This window comes from Mustela lutreola, chromosome 4, assembly GCF_030435805.1.
Source record: "Mustela lutreola isolate mMusLut2 chromosome 4, mMusLut2.pri, whole genome shotgun sequence".
NCBI lineage: Eukaryota > Metazoa > Chordata > Mammalia > Carnivora > Mustelidae > Mustela > Mustela lutreola.
This window is the reverse complement of record NC_081293.1, coordinates 29,392,727-29,410,510: the sequence shown is the minus strand read 5'-3', so window position 1 is coordinate 29,410,510 and position 17,784 is coordinate 29,392,727. Positions and strand designations below refer to the sequence as shown.

Genomic DNA, 17,784 nt, shown 5'->3' with positions numbered 1-17,784 from the left:
ATACCCGTGGGAACCTGAAGATAATGCCATAGGAAACTTCTTTGAGGTTTTGTGTATGTGCATATACTCTGATGAGACAGGAATAGCCCAAATCAATAGTAGCCACTTGAGGCATCTTCTCTAGGAGGGACTGAGGTAAAAGGAGCCACTAATGGAGACTACACCGACTTCCAGAATTAGGTTGAGAGAAAAGCTACAAGCATCCCTTTGGCTGATGGTAGGGAGCCTACTACCTGCGTTACAGGTATTACGCCTGATTTACAAAAAAAGGCATTGATGTTCAGTGAGGTGCTGACCAACTTGCCTAAGTTCACACAGACAGTAGGCGCTAAGGATTTGAATTCAGTCCGCTAGACAGCAAAATCCATGCTCTGGATCAGCACAAAGCTTGACCCCAGAAAATGCTCAATTAAAATTAAATAAGTATACACACACACACACACACACAACCACACACACACAAAAAGGTTTATGTATAAGGTTTTACTTAACACAAAGAGCTCTTTGATTCCTCAATTTACTTTTAGAAAGTTCTCTTTATCCCTTTTCCTTTTCTCCCTTTCATCCTTACTTCCTCCACCGGGAGCACCTCTCCTTTCCTACCTCCTCTTCTGGAAGAAGGAGAATAGCATGGTTTCCAAAATTATCACAAGAAGGACAAACTCTTTGCTAACTAGAACCCCAGGGGGCAGGATCTTGTCTCTTTTTCTTCTCTCTAGTCTAGAACATCTAGAACAGTACCTGGACCTAGCAGGTATTTAATAAACATCTTTTGAATGGATTAACCAATAAAACACAACAGGGTTACCCCCACAAACCATCCAGTGTCCTCCTTTGGCTGGAAAGACCAAAGGGAAAAGTCTTGAAGCATTGGCAGAGTGCTATAAAAATGCTCAGTAATAGCATATGTGCTAAGCATCTGTATACTCAATAGTGAGACACTTTCATAAACACAAGGAGATGGAGAGGGATCACAGAAAGACAGAAGGGCAAGGAAGAAGAGTAGTCCCATTTTGTGAGAACTCAACATACTGTGTGTGCTGTGCAAAGAGCTTCCATTTCTCACCTCACTTAGCCTTCTCAATAGTCTTGTGAGGTGGGCATTAACTCTACTTAATAGATGGGAAAACTAAAGGATCCTTCTGAAGGATTTACTTCTTCCTCAAGGCTTCAAGTCTAACTAAGGGTCAGAGGGATTCTGTCCAGGCCTGTTTGACTTCAAAGCCCTCGTTCTTTCTAACAGAGCATAATGTACAGCTCCAGAAGCTCTTTGCTTCCAAAGCAGTGTCTTAAATAAGTTTTAACACTCTTATAATTCACTTACATTGTTAAATCTTGCTTCTATTTTTTTTTCTAAGTAGGGTCCACATTTCAATAGCACTCTTTTCTCTAAAATTGAGTGTTGATGTGATAGATTCCCTCAGCTTTTCCTTTTAAGCAGAATCTTTGCTTAACAAGTCATTCTAATGTCCCATTACCCCTGGAAATGCCCATGAATTTCCAATAGCCGCTATTCTCAGAGTCATTTTCCTCACATTTACTTATATAGTAGACAAATCCATAGTTGCACTTGCAATGACTTCTTTTTTAAATGTTCATTTTTATGCTTTTAAATGTAACTAAAAATCTAAATTATAGAATTGATCCATTAAAATTGATCTCTTTAAGCCTACAGCTGTAGTAGACTCACCATATTTCGTTTTTCTGCAACAGCAGAAGAGAGAAGTGATATATATAAGTGCAGACTAAGACCAAAGTGAGAAAAATGCTGACTTTTGTATAACAGAAAAACTTTCTGAAAATTAGATGACTCGAAGTTCTGACTCTGCCTACAGGGGCAGGAAATTTTCTAAAGGCCAATTCCCAGACAATTTTTCTTATACCATTTCTCCTATCCACATGTTAGAAAAGAAGGAGAAAGCTTTATGCCAAAAACTCTGGTGATAAATGTATCCTTAGAAATCAGATCCAGACAGTCATCTTCTATGGCAGCGGTCTCCAATTTTAGAGTGTGACCAGCATCACCCAGAGGGTGTGTCACAGCACAGATTGTTGGGTTTTGGTTCAGTGGATCTGGGGGCTTGAGAATCTGCATTTCTAATAAGGTCCCAAGTGCTGCTGCTGCTGGGGTCTAGGCCACACACTGAGTGTATTCACTGCCGTTTAAATGCCCAGTGGTGACTGATGCTCAGTCAGAAGGCTCCAGGGTTGTAGTTCTCAATCCTCATTAAATGTCAGAATCAACTAACCAACTTCTTAAAAGTACTGATGTCTGGGCAACATAGCCATAGAATTGTATCTTGTTGGTCTCTGGTAGGGCTCAGACATTGAGAACACCTGGGATTGCCCAACTCGACAAATACTAAGGAAAGAAAAAAAATGATTTTATATCTTTTTAGAAATTAATTTTAAAATTTTATCTCATTTAAAATAATCTGAGAGGTTACTTACTTGTAAAATGGGAATGTTATCTTTTTCCCCAAGATGACTGTGAGAATGAAACAAAGTAAAATATATACAATACCCTGACACAGTGTGGACCATTATAGGCATAAGATATTGTTTAGTAATGTTTTCCCTTCATGGCTCAGCACACTCTTCATGACAGCCAATAAAAAGTTCACTTAGAGGGGCGCCTAGGTGGCTCAGTGGTTTGGACTGCTGCCTTCGGCTTGGGTCATGATCTCAGGGTCCTGGGATCGAGCCCCGCATCGGGCTCTCTGCTCCGCAGGAAGCCTGCTTCCCTCTCTCTCTCTCTCTCTCTCTCTGCCTGCCTCTCTGCCTACTTGTGATCTCTGTCTGTCAAATAAATAAATAAAATCTTAAAAAAAAAAAAAAGTTCACTTAGAAAAAAAAAATCTGAGAGAAACAAAAAAAGCAGACAGCAGACAGCAGAAATTGGCATTTACTAAGTTCTCTCCTAAAACAGCAGCAATGGGACCAAAAAAAAAGGGGGGGGTGTTCACCTACATGGTCTCAGAGAATAGGACAGAAAAACACCACAATAAAGATGTCATTAGCAAGAAGAAGGAAGAGTGTTATCTTAGCTGACCAGAAGACACTGGATTCCACATCAGTCTCAGGAACTGGAAGCACCAGGTACCACTGAGAATAAGAGGGATAGATTCAGCGAAACAGGGCAACTGAGAAACAACTAGATGTTCAGATCCCTACCCTCTGATATATCAATGGTTAATTGAGTGTGGTCTAGGGACTCCTGGGGAGCCCCAAGACACTTTCGGGGGTCCATAAAATCAAAACTGCTTTCATAATTATACTAAGACAATTACTTGCCATTTCCACTCTCATTCTTTCACAAGTGTGTAGTGGGGTTTTCCACAGTCCGTTTGACATGACAATGTTATTGTTCTGAAAATCAATGACACGTATAACTCCTATTTTCTTGTTTTCCAGACTTTTCTAAGGCACGGTTTTGGGGTATTAAGTAGGTATGTTTTTAAGTTAACTTAGTTGGTTCTCAAGACTTCTACCGTGTTTTTACAATCTATTTCCCATCATACCTGCCCTAATTGGTGTAACCCCATGATCATTCAGTAAGTTATTTAGAAATTCTAATGTTCTACTTATGCCAATATGGAAATAAAAATACTTTGTTGTCTTGGGTTTGCAATAACATTTTAAAATCATTCTGAACCCTTCTCTAAATTTTAAATTTGGAAAAGCATCTTAAAGAGCAGGTTATCATACTACATTGTGCATCTAGAAAGATGGGACTGATAGAGCTTGTACAAATGTTATCATTAAATGCCTGCTGAATGAAAAGTCAGTAAGTTAGCAAAAGAAATCACCCCAGTGCCCAGTGTTGTTTCTCAACAATACAGTAACTTGTTAAAGATTTAGTAACAAACATGAAGACAAAGTTAATATATCAGAATATTAATATCTGGATAAGTCTACAGATAAAACTTTTTTTTCTTGTATCCATCTAATGCCAACACCAACTAATCACTGATAAGATCTTTTATGTGAATGACACTAAAATGTACTTAGTGTATTAGCCCGAAATACAAATAGATGAGATAAAGTTTTAGATAATTATTTAATTCTCATTTGTTCTAGAAAAACTATATTGACATTTGAACTGATGGTACAAAAGCAACAGTGGATAAAACTACTGGCAGCTTCATATAAATCAAGTCAGGAGCATCAAACTGCTGGTGATTACTGTCACATGCTTGCAATAAAACAAAAATGACAATTTCACTTAATAATTTCATTGATAAAATTATTAATTTTATTAATGTAATCCCTGACTACACATTTTAAAAAATATTCTATATGACTAAATGAGAAATATACATAAAAGACTAACTCTACAGTAAAACATGATGTTTGTCTCAAAGATAAACACAGGTATGATTGAGTTGCAAACTGAATTGCTCATTTTTTTCCCATATGATAATATTTTTACTTAAAAGAAATATGAACAAATTATAGATATTCAGTGTTGGGTGTTTGGAAGACATTTTTTTAAAAAACTGCATAAAGTAAGCCTGTCATTTCAAGGAAAACAATCAGAACTTGTTGCTGATTATAAATTTTGAACTGTTAGGTGAAAACTAGAATTTTAGAATTTTAAAAAGCTCATGGTATCATGAGCTTATCAGTTTCCCCAAATTTAAAGACTTTTCTGATTAGGTCAGTTGTGATATTAATAAATATGCTTTTTTTGATGTTTCATAACAAAATGTGTTGACATTTGGGAGATATGCATAACTAACAACCCAATAAAATAATATTTTCCAAATAATAGATGCATGATGTTACACAATCATGCATGGGTAAAAGATATATTCAAAACATAAGACCAATAAATTTTTATACATCAGAGTATGAAAAGTTCACTGATATGGCTTCATATTTCACACTCCAACTAACCTTTAGAAAACTACTGCTTATTGGTTTTTAGTGTAGAATCTGAAAAAAATAGCCATAATAATCTGAAAAAGGCTATTCAAATACTCTTACCTTTTCTAGATACATATCTTTGGGAGGGCAAATTTTCTTCATATTCATAAACTAAAACAAAATATTATCATAGAACAAATAAGAAAATATGAGTTTTATCTTCAATTAAGCTAGGTATTAAAGAGATCTGTGTGAACATAAAATAATGCCACTCTCCTCATTTAATTTTTTGTTTTTGAGAAAATATAATTATTTTATAAAATACATTGTTTATGGGAAAATGTAATGGGTCTACTATTTTAAAATAAGCATTTTTAAAAATTCTACTTTAATTCTAAAATGGTAAGTATTCATAAATATGATCTGCATAAAAATTATTTGGGGCATTCAGTAGTCTTTGAGAGTGAAAGTAGTCTTAAAACAAAAAGTTGGAGGACCATTGTCATGCACAGTTAAGAAACTGCTCCATTTCTGATAAAGTAGAACACTAGAGGTGAGCCAGTGTCAGAGCCACTATGCATAGTTGAGGTGCACTCAACCATATTGCAAACAAGAAGATTAAATGAAAGGCTACATAATAAACAATAAGATACCTAGCCCCTTTTCTCAAATGTGAGAATGCCTGCTGATTTATACTTCTAAGATGAGAAGAGATAGAATTCTTTTCTGGAAAAACTAAATTACAACAGAAAAGACCAACAGATATGGACATTGAGGAGTCACCTAATGTGATAACCCAGCCAGACCACCTGACACAGACCTCTACTAGTTAAGGAAAAATATCCATGAACAAAAAATGTCTGAGCCGCTTTTCATGCCCCTATCTTAAGTAAGAGGAGAGTTCCAAGTATCATCTGACATTTGAGGAAAATCTATAATGTGAAAGACAGAAACAAAATTTTAAAATGGCCGAAGGAGGGAAAAACATGGAGGAAAAAAATGTAATGAAAATGACATAAAAATTATTGGAGAAAGAAAGGAAAGAGGGAAGGGAGGGAGGGAAGAAGGGAACAGAAAAGAAGAAAAGGAACAAAAGAAACAACAAAAGTTATTATCCTCAGAGAGTAAACAGAAGATATTGCATCCCAAAACAAGTAAAGGAGCTATAAGAAGTCATTAAAAGAAAGGTTTGAGGAACAAAAAGAACTTCTGGAAATTAGAAATATGATAACAGAAATGAAAATTTATTTATTATTTTTAAAAATATTTTTTAAATTTATTTGACAGACAAAGATCACAAGTAGGCAGGGGCAGGCAGAGAGAGCAGGGGGGAAGTAGGCTTCCCACTGAGCAGAGAGCCCGACACAGGGCTTGATGCCTGGATCCTGAGATCATGACCTGAGCTGAAGGCAGAGGCTTAACCCACTGAACCACCCAGGTGCCCCCCAGAAATGAAAATTTAGATGGTTAAGGACATTTATCAGAAAACAGAAGAAAAAGTAAGGGAGAGAAAATATAAAACAATGAGAGCACTATTTGAAGAGTCCTGACATCTGACCAGTAGAAGTTCCAGAAACAGAAAGCAATAAATAAATAAATAAATAAATAAATACAAGGAGATTATCAAAGAAAAAAAAGATCCAAGAAAATTTCCAAAACTGAAGAGTATGAATTTCAGATTGAGATGGTCTACTGTATACCTTGTGAATAGAACAGAAGAAAGTCACATAAAGGATAACTGGGGACAAGGAAAAGATATTAAATATACCAAGAGAGTAAAAATAGGGCAAATAAAAGGACTGGAATTTAAAAAGGCATTGAATTTCTCAATAGTTACAGGAAAGCTAGAATAAAATGGAACCAAAGCATCAAAATCTGAGGGAAATTTACATGTATCCAAAATATAAATCAAACTCTAATACAAGGTCTCAACATGTTTACCTCTCATTTATCTTCTCTCAGGAAGTTCTTAGGAAAAATATGTTCCATCAAAATAAGGGAGTAAACCTCAAAAAAAGGCATGGATCCAATAAATAAGAGAGTAAAAAGGAATCCCTAAGATGATGGTGAAGGGAGATCCCAGGACAACAGCTGTGCAGGAAGCATGGAGATCAGCCAGTCCAGATGGGACCAGAGGAGGGACAGCTTCAGGAAAGCAGGACAAGGACAAGATGAAACTAATGGCTACCTAGGGTGTTTGCATAGAAAGAGAGGATATTTACCCCTCTGGTACAGAGTTGAGGGATGAATTGGGGATAGATTAATAGGAAACTAGGCAAATGAAAAAAGAGACATTATTAACTCCAGGGAAAACAGAAAGTTGTGAAGGAAAGAAAATGTATGCATAGTACACCACATTCTTGCTGTGAGTCATATTTACATAGTAATAAAAATGTGAATACTGAATTCTGATCTAGCCAATACTTAGATATAAAATATTGGAGTATGGGGAAAGGTAAATATGTTTCAGTATGTGAAGAGTTAGAGAGGTATGAGAGCTAAATTCTTATCTTTATGGTAGGAAAGTAATAGATAATATTTGAATTGGGGAAAATATCAAGAAGCAGCAGCTTCAGACTATTTAGAAATATGGAAACAAATAGAAGTGGCTTGAATTGTGATGATTCCTTGTGGAGAGGTGGATATGGGGGTGAGAAGGGTAGAGCTGGGTACTGATGGTTTGTATTATGAACAAAAATGCAATACATGCTTATTACAGAAAAATGGGAAACTATAGAAAAGTGAAAATGAGAATGAAAGAGTCTCATTACTCCCTTTATCTAAAGATTAACACTTTGACATATTAGTGTCTTTTGGGTTTATGTACATTTTTTATATTACTGAAGTATGATTTATATTTTACTTTATATTTACTAATACATGTTCTAATTTTTAAAACTTCATATAATTGCAACATATGCAATTTTTTATCTGGCTGAGTATCATTCCTTTCTTTAGTAATATAAAGTAGTTTATATTTTACTTTATACTTTATATTTGTATTTTTTACTTTATACTTTATATTTATCTTAACAAAAGCATTTTCCATTTATTATATTTCATAAATATTTTTTTAAATTTTATTTATTTATTTGCCAGAGAGAAATCACAAGTAGACGGAGAAGCAGGCAGAGAGAGAGAGAGGGAAGCAGGCTCCCTGCCGAGCAGAGAGCCCGATGCGGGACTCGATCGCAGGACCCTGAGATCATGACCTGAGCTGAAGGCAGCGGCTTAACCCACTGAGCCACCCAGGTGCCCTATTTCATAAATATTTTTATACCAATTTGTTTTATTATATAATAGTTAACATTATTTAGCTGTAACAATTTAGGCTTTTCCTGAATATTTTACCATAAAAAAGTTCAAACAGAGACAAGTGGAAAAAAACTGTATAGTGAAAACCATAAAGCTACCACCTAGGTTCTGCAATTAACATTTTACTATACTTGCTCTATCTCTCTTTTTTCAGTCTATCGCTCTATCCATCCATTGATCCATTTTATGTTTTGAAACATTTCAAAGTAAATTGCAGACTTTACACTTCATCCTAAACTTTAGGCACAACTAGAATTCAACAGCTGTTTATGGCTCTTTTTCTTAAGTAAATTTTACATATATAATGATATGCACAAATTTTAAGTATATCATTTGATGAATTTTAACAAATGCATCCTCCTTTGTAACCCAAATCCTCTATCAAGATGCAGAACATTACAATCACCCCAGAAAATTCTCTCATGTGTCTTTGCCCCTCTATCCATATCCTTGCCCTTATAACCACAAAGGCAATGTTCTAATTTTTAAAACTTCATATAATTGCAACATATGCAATTTTTTATATAAGCCTTTTTCCACTTAGCATAATGATTTTGAGACAACATCCGTGTTGTGGAGTATATCATTAGTTTGTTTTTTTTTTTATCTTGCTGAGTATCATTCCTTTGTATTAGTAAACAGCACTTTGTTTCATTTATTCTCATGCCAATGGACACCTGGGCTGCTTTTAGTCTTTGCCTGCTAAAAATATTCTTGTAAAAGTTTTTCTGTGACATTTTCATTTCCTTTGGGTAAATACCTAGCAATGGAATTGCTTTGTCACAGGACAGGTTATGTATTTAGTCATATAAGAAATTGCCAGATTCTCCAAAATGAGACATTATATAAGGACATTAAGAATTTTTAACCTGTGTCATTTTTGGTAAATTGTATTTTCAAGAAACTTGTTCAATTGTCAAATTTGTTGGCATAAAGTTGTTCAAAATACTCCCTTATTATACTTTTAATGTCTATGGGACCTACAGTAAGAACCCCTTCTTTCCTGATACTGACCTACTCAAAGAAATACTTTTGGTCTTGTGAGTTTTCTCTCCTGTTTGTTTTATGTTTTATTGCTTTCTGCTTTTTTCTTTATTACTTTCTTCATTTTACTTCTTTTGGATTTAGGTTGTTCTTTTTCTAGCTTAATATAGAAACGAAGGTGATTATTTTTAAGTGTTTCTTCTTTTCTAATTACACATGTTAAATAATAAATTTCCCTCCAAGCTCTGCTTTTGCTGAATCCCAGAAATTCTGATAAACATCTTTATATTCATTTCAAAATATTTCTTACTTTCTCTCATGATTTCTTCTTTGATCCATAGATTTTTTTAAAATGTATAACTTAATTTCCAAATATTTATGGGTTTGACAGATATTTTTGTTACTAATATCTAACTTAATTTCTTTGTCATCAAAAAACATTCTGTATCATCTCAATACTTTCAAATTTATTGAAACTTGTTTTATAGCTGAGCACATGGTTTATCTTGATCAGTGTTCCATGTGAATTTGAAAGGAATGTGTATTCAGTTGTAATCTACAAATGTCAATTAAGTCAAGCTGATTCATAGTGTTATTCAAATCTTTGATATTCTTCCTTTAATCTAACTGTCCCTATTAATTACTGAAAGAGATGTTTTTAAATCTTTGGTTATGACAGTGCATTTGTCTATTTTTTACCCCTGTGGTTCTTTTAGTTTTTCCTTTGTGTATTTGGATCTCTGTTATTAGGTACTGCGTTAGTTTTCTGCTGCTGCTCTAAACAAATTAATGGGTAGTGGCTTAAAACAATCCAAATTTATTATCTTACAGTTTTATAGTTTAGACATTATCATAGGTCTCACTGGGTTAAAATCAAATATTGGGAGGGCTGTCTTCCTTCTAGAAGTGCTAGGGAAGAATCCATTTACTTGGTTTTTCTAGCTTCTAAAGGCTACCCACATTCCTTGGTTAATGGCCCCCTTCTTCAATCCAGCAATGGTGGATCAAGTCCTTCTCATGTCACATTAACATAACTTTCTCTTCCGTAGTTAAGTCTTCCTCTCTTACATTGGGTTCATCTGGATAATCCAGGAAAACGTGGATTTACTTTATTTTAGATCAGCAGCCTTAGTCCCATGTGAAACCTTAATTCTAGGAATTGCAGTCTTCTTAGAGTGAATGTTGTATTACCTCACATAAAAGAACTTCACAATAGTGTTATTCCATTTGTTCCTCCTCCCTTCTTCCTCCTTTGTGGTAAGATTGTCATATGTTTTACATTTCTATATGTTATAAACCCCATAATATAATGTTGTATTTTTGCATTACCCAGTATATTCTTTAAGAAGCAAAGAGAAAAAATAGTCTTTTATATTTATCTACAAATTTACCATTTCCAATGTGTTTCATTATTTTTTGAAATCCAGGTTTTCCTTCAGGTGTTACTACTGCTTTTCTGCCTGAAAAAAATTGTTTTAGTATTTCTTGTAGCACAGGCCTACTGGTTTTCATTTATAAAAAACATCTTTATTTCACTTTCATTTTTAAAGAATATTTTTGCTAGATACAGAATCCTGGCTTTTTTTTCCTTTAGCACTTTAAAGATGTTGTTCCATTGTATTCTATTCTCCATTGCTTCTGATGTCCAGGTAGCCAAAATTTGTGTCTTTGTTCACTATATATAAAGTACAATTTTATCTGAATATTTTGAAAATTTTTTTCCTTACCCCTTGCTCTCAGCGGTTTGACTATGATATCCCAGGCAAGATTTACCTTGTATTTATCCTTCTTAGGGTTTTCTTTTGCCTTTCTTACTTCCTTCCTCCCTTCCTTTCTTTTTTAAGATAGATAGATTGATTTTGTTAGAGGGGGAGAGATCGATTGATTTTGTAAGAGGGGGGCAGAGAGAGAGAGAGCGAGCGAGCAAGCTAATCTCAAGCTAACTCTGTGCTGAGTGCAGGGCCCAACACAGGGCTTGATCTCAGGACCCTGACATTGCGAACTGAGATGAAACTAAGAGTCGGATGCTTAACTGACGGCTGCACCCAGGAGCCCCTATCCTTCTTAGGGTTTTCGTAGGTTCTTGGTTCTATAAGTTAATGTTTTTTGCCAAATTTGAGAGGAGTTCTGCTTTAGTTTCTTCAATAAAGTTTTCTGCTTTATTATCTGTTTCTTGCCTTCTGGTCTGTAATTATACAAATTATACATGTTTTTTTAAGATTTTATTTATTTATTTGACAGAGAGTAGGCAGAGAGGTGGGCAGAGAGAGAGGAGGAAGCAGGCTCCTCAGTGAGCAAAGAGCCCGATGTGGGGCTCCATCTCAGGACCCTGGGATCATGACCTGAGCGTTAAGGCAGAGGCTTTAACCCACTGAGCCACCCAGGTGCCTCCAAATGTTAGACATCTTAATATTGGCGATGAGATTGTTGAAACTTTTAACATTTTCTTCCCAGTAATTTTGCTCTGTTCTTTAATTGTATAATTTCTAATGATCTATTTGCAAGTTCACTAACCCTTTTTTTCTGTAGTTATCAATTTCTTCTTAAGTGCACCCAGTGAGTTTTTCGTTTCAGTTTCTTCTTTTCTTTAAAAATTTCATTTGCGACAACATGGATGGAACTAGAGCGTATCATGCTTAGCGAAATAAGTCAAGCAGAGAAAGACAACTATCATATGATCTCCCTGATATGAGGAAGTGGTGATGCAACATGGGGGCTTAAGTGGGTACGAGAAGAATAAATGAAAGAAGATGGGATTGGGAGGGAGACAAACCATAAGTGACTCTTAATCTCACAAAACAAACTGAGGGTTAAAAAAAAAAAAAACAAACAAACTGAGGGTTGCTGGGGGGAGGGGGTTTGGGAGAAAGGGGTGGTATTATGGACATTGGGGAGGGTATGTGTTTTGGTGAGTGCTGTGAAGTGTGTAAACCTGGTGATTCACAGACCTGTACCCCTGGGGATAAAAATATATGTTTATAAAAAATAAAAAATTATATTAAAAAAAAATTTCATTTGGTTCTTTTATATATCTATTGTTTCCATTTCACTGCTGATCTTTCTCTATGTTTCCACTCAATGCAAACATTTTCCCTAACTATTTGAATATATTTACAATAGTTGTTTAAAATCCTTGTCAATGGATACTTTAAAAAATTTTTTTAATTAACATATGATGTATTATTTGTTTCAGAGGTACAGGTCTGTGAATCATCAGTTTTACACAATTCACAGCATTCACCATAGCACATACCCTCCTCAGTGTCCATCACTCAACCACCCTATCCCTCCACTCTGCCAACAACCCTCAGTTTGTTTCCTGAGATTAAGAGTCTCTTACGGTTTGTCTCCCTCAATACCTAGGTCATCTCTTGGTTTCTATTTATTGCTCATTCTTTTGGCCAAGACTCACAATTTCCCATTTCTCTGCATATCTAGTAATTTTTTAATTGTGTACTTCAAAGTGTGGGTGATATTTTATAGAGACAGAAGAGTGTTGGTTTGGATATATCAGGAAATTGGATGAATTACTGATCATCTTGTTCTTATGGCATCTTCAGTTTATACTTTGTTAAGATGAATCTGTTTTATTTATACATTGGATTCAGGGCAAACAGACCCAGGACAAGACTTTACTTCTGAAGCATAACTCTTAGTTTTCACTGGAAAGCACAAGGTACTTATGAAGTCCCTCTAAATTTGTGAAATTCGAGTTCTAATCTCTGTCCCTCATATGACAGCAGCTGAAATTGCTGTTCAACTTTTTCAGATTTCCAGCTGTTATTTTCTACCAGGCTCTTTGGAGTCTCCCTTGAATATGCACATTGCAGGGATCAGGCAAGGATTTGAAGGAAGTTTATGAGCATGTTTTGTGTTTTGCCCATAGCTCCTTCTTTCTGAGATTTCTACCTTCTGAATCCTTCTAAGACTTTACAACAATATACAACCATGTATTTTGTTTGAGTTCTAACCACATAATACTGCATAGATTCTTAAGTGAACACAGATCTTACTAGCATCATTCAATTCTTTCAAGGATTGAATAACTTTCTCTAGCTTTTGGCACCTTTTGGTCATTCCCCTCTGTGTGTATTGGGGTGTGTGTGTGTGTGTGTGTGTGTATTATTTTTTTGTTCTAGATTTATCATTGATAACTGATACAAACTAGTGTACTACTTACTCATGTAATTGGAACTTCATCTCACTAACTTTTCTTTTTATTAGTTTTGTTAACATATAATGTATTATTTGCCCCAGGGGTACAGATCTGTGAATCATCAGGCTTACACATTTCACAGCATTATCACATACCCTCCCCAATGTCCATAACCCAACCACCCTCTCTATAACCCCCTCCCCCAGCAACCCTCAGTTTTTTTTTTGTGAGATTAAGAGTCTCTAATTGTTTGTCTCCTTCCCGATTCCATCTTGTTTCATTTTTTCCTTCCCTACTCACCAAACCTCCCACCCTGCCTCTCAAATTCCTCATATCAGGGAGTTCATATGAAAATTAATTGTCTTTCTCTGATTGACTTTTTCGCTCAGCACAATACTCTCCAGTTCCATCCACATCATTGCAAATGGCAAGATTTCATTCTTTTTGATGGCTGCATAGTATTCCATTGTCTATATCTATACCACATCTTCTTTATCCATTCATCTGTTGATGGACTTCTAGGTTCTTTCCATAGTTTGGCTATTGTGGACATTGCTGCCATAAAAATTTGGGCACATGTGTCCCTTTGGATCACTACATTTTTATATTTAGGGTAAATACCCAGCAGTGCAGTTGTTGGGTCATAGGGTAGCTCTATTTTTCAACTTTTTGAAGAACCTCCATGCTGGCTTTTCTGCATGGATTGGGAAGGACCAATCATTAAGTCATGTATCTTGGTCCTCAAAACCCAAGAGCATGAATTTCAAATCAAAATAGTCCAACTATATAGACATCTTTATTTTTTATTTCAGACTCAGAGTTCTTGTTCAAGTTCCAAGTTCCATACTGCGGTACTGAATTGATTCTTTTGGCTACCTATATATAGATATTTACTGACAAATTCAGTGTTCTTTTTTTTTTTTTCTGACTTTGACTCTTGATTTCTTTACATTAAGTAGTTCACCTCAGCATTTCTCAGGGTTAGGGAAACATGGTATTTGGCTTTAATATTCACTAAATCCTCTTGGCCTCCTGGCCAGGATTTCCTGGAATTGTTCCATGACTATTCCAAGTCTTGATTGAAAACTGTGGGTGGAAGGGATAAATGGTAGATTCCAGGTGCTACTGGTTGTCCCCAAATGTGTGTTGGTCCTGGAGCCAAAAGAAACACAATCCTTTGCCTGCTTTAAGGGGTATTTTTATAGTAGTTGTAAACACATGACATTTATCTTGAGAGGTGGCCAATATTTTAAAAATAACTAATAAAATATATTTATAAGTCTTATTTCTCCATTATGAAAAAAGACTGGGCTCATTTCATTCCATTTGTGTTACAGAGAGAGTTTGAATATGGAGGAAAAACTTTTTCTGATCCCTCCTTGTCAGTCACAATAACTGAGCATGTCTTACATTCTTACCCAATAATTTTCATACATTGATCTCTTTATTTCTCCTTACAAACAGTATGAATTCTTCAAGCTTCAGCCTTTATGCTACATTATCCAGATAGTCTTTGATGAAAGACACTGAAGAGGATTTGAATTGCTCTAGTAGAATGTAATATTTTTAGCAAAAAATCATTGTCTTATTATTAAAGTAGTAACAGTTAAGAGAATAGCCCTTGGAGTGAGACACACTCAACTATAAGTCCCAAATCTACCACTTACTGTGCAATGTTTGGAGTTTCTACAACTTCCTTTAAGTTATGAAAGAGATAAAACTAGTTCCAAACTCATTTGGTTGTTGTGAGAATCAGACACAGTAAGGCATAAAAGGTTTGCAACATTTCCTGCAAACAGTTTTCATCATTGTTGTCATTTTCCCCCATAGTAAAGGCTTCGTAAACAATTGCCTAAATAAGTACTTGTTGAACTAAGTGTCATTCTGGTGGAAGAGAAAAACACACAAATTACAAAGACAAGTTAAGAGAAAAAAATAATTATAAGTTTGGTAAAGTAATTATAAGTTATGTAAGGTAACATGGAAAGAAAAGAGCTAAGAAAGAGAATTAAAGGGGGTCTGTGTTAGATAGGATCATCAGGGAAGTTGATGAAAGTTGAGCCTTTAGAGATGAGAAGGAACTAGCCACACACAAAATGAGGATAATAGCATTCTAGGCAGAGACAACTGCACTTACAAAGATCCTGAGGCAGACATGCATGTGAACCTTCTAAACAGTGAAAGACCACTAGTGTATTGGGACAGAATGAATAAGGTCAGGGTAGCACTAGAAATAATCATACAGTAGCAGAGGCAACACAAAGTACCTTCCTTATAGGCCAGAGTATAGTTTAAGTACAAAGGTAAGATGCTGGGGGGTTTTAAGAATGGGAATGACAAGATCTTTAGATCTACTCCTCTATGACTCACAAAACAAACTGAAGGAGGAAGGATAAGAATTCCTGGAAACATTTAAAATGATGCTTAGAGAAAATAAGTCTAAATGCATAATAAAATATTTTCCATTATGACTGAAGTTATTGATTGCCAACAATCAAAAATCCTTTTAGGATAGTTAATAAAGATTTCATTCACTGCTCTTGCTTCCTTCTCAACTGTTACGAATCCTAGGGGATTCTGTGACCGACTTAAAATGGAGGATGGAGAAGAGAAGTAACTGTGCTGGGAAGGCAGGGTTAGATTTACTAAGTGAGGTGGTCATAGTTGACAGTTACAAGGGCCCAGAATAGAAGCACATGTCTGAACTCTGAAAGCCACATTAGATGAAAGATGACTTAGAAGATGCTATGGGATAGATTTCTTCACTCATATGTGGAACATAAGCCATAGCATGGAGGACCATAATGGAAGGGAGGGAAATCTGAAGGGAGAGAAATCAGAGAGGGAGAAGAACCATGAGAGACTATAGACCACAGGAAGCAAACTGAGGGTTTCAGGGGTGGAGAAAAAAGAAGAAAGGGCAGGATTCTGGTAAAAAATTGGTGAGACATTGTGAGATGCTGACATTCCAGCACCAATATCATAAGGAAACTTAAAGAAAATCAATTTATATGTCAGATAATGATGTTTACAAATCAAGCTACCAGAGGGTAAAAAGCCTTTTCCACTATAAGCTTCTTGGAATACTGAGGTTTGTCTTCTCTTGAGGCTGCTTCGTTGCCTTCATATTCTTTTTTTTTTTTTTTTAATTTTTTCATATTAGTTACACTCTTGGCATTAATTAGGACCACTGCCATTGCTATAATAAAGTTTTGTTATTTCAACGTGATATATTGAGTAATTAAAACTATTTCCTCTCTTAAGGAAATTTATTCCCAAGGAAAAGCTTATGGGTAAATAATGGCATGCTCACATTCCCATTACCTGTTCACCAATGACAGATTATTGAAAGTATATATAATAGCTGAGCTTTCATTGTTTTTGTGTTTTGGGGCTTTTTTGTTTTTGTTTTTGGGTTTTTTTAAACAACAAAACAAAATCATATTACTATGAGATAGTATGATATCTCATACTGTGAGATAGTATGCATCACAAGAACAGTTTTGGAATTAGTTTTGACTTTTTCTCTTGGAGGATAAAGGGTAGCTTATTAGATGTCAGCTATATAGTTCATAACAACTAATTATCTTTCATTTCACCAAAGCTATAATAAGTAAGAGCAAAAAATGGTGAATACCTACTGTTGCCAGGTAACTGCATCCACCGTGCTTCCTGCCACCTTCATGAATCTGTACAGAACAGAAAGAACAAATAAAATAAGCTGAGGCATAGATTAGGCCAATCCTTGGGCTAAGAGTCCACAGCCATGATTAAGGTCTATCCAGAGCTAGTGGAAGTTAAACTATACAGAAGGTTAAAGTAAGGATACTTTCAGTTCTTCACATATCCTTTACCATCTGGAAATCAAGGCCCCAATAAGCATGCTGTCTCTCTCTGTCTTTCCAATCCCATGCCTGATGGTTCCTACATCACTTTCCCCATGCTCAAAACTTCTCTCTCTCTCATTTTTTATTCTCTAAGGACTCTGAAATCTGCTAGGAAACAAATAAAACTATAACACTTCCCAAGGATGGCAACTCAATAGAGCCTTTGAAAATGTCAGGCCTTTCCTTCTGAAAAGAGACCAGGAAAACTCAAGTTTGTTATATAAGCATAAAGCACTTTCAAATATACTCCAGTGATGGGCTGCCATACCTGAGTGTAGAAACCTGAACACCACACAGAGAAATCTTTTTTTTTTTTTTAAGTTTTGAGTTTTATTTAAATTCTATTTAGTTAACATATAGTGTGATATTAGTTTCAGGAATAGAATTTAGTGATTCATCACTTACATATAACATAGAGAAATCTATTTCTGAAGCAGCTATGGAGTGTTACCTAACGTTTGTTCAGCTCAAAAGAAGAAACCAGACCTATTTCCTTTCAAAACACACAGCAAAGCCTTGCTACTAATTTCCCAGCCTCCTGTGCTCCTGGAGGTTCTACCAGAACCAAAAAGC

The 17,784-nt window shown here is 35.4% G+C and overlaps 1 protein-coding gene across 1 annotated transcript in view; it reads right to left on the bottom strand.

Annotated features, from left to right (window-relative positions):
• The window catches only part of HPSE2 (heparanase 2 (inactive)), a 693,243-nt gene that overhangs the window by 208,813 nt on the left and 466,646 nt on the right, over window positions 1-17,784 (bottom strand). The window contains exon 6 of the mRNA XM_059169238.1: window positions 16,966-17,013. Coding sequence (XP_059025221.1) covers window positions 16,966-17,013 — 48 coding nt within the window. The remainder of the gene's footprint in view (window positions 1-16,965; window positions 17,014-17,784) is intronic.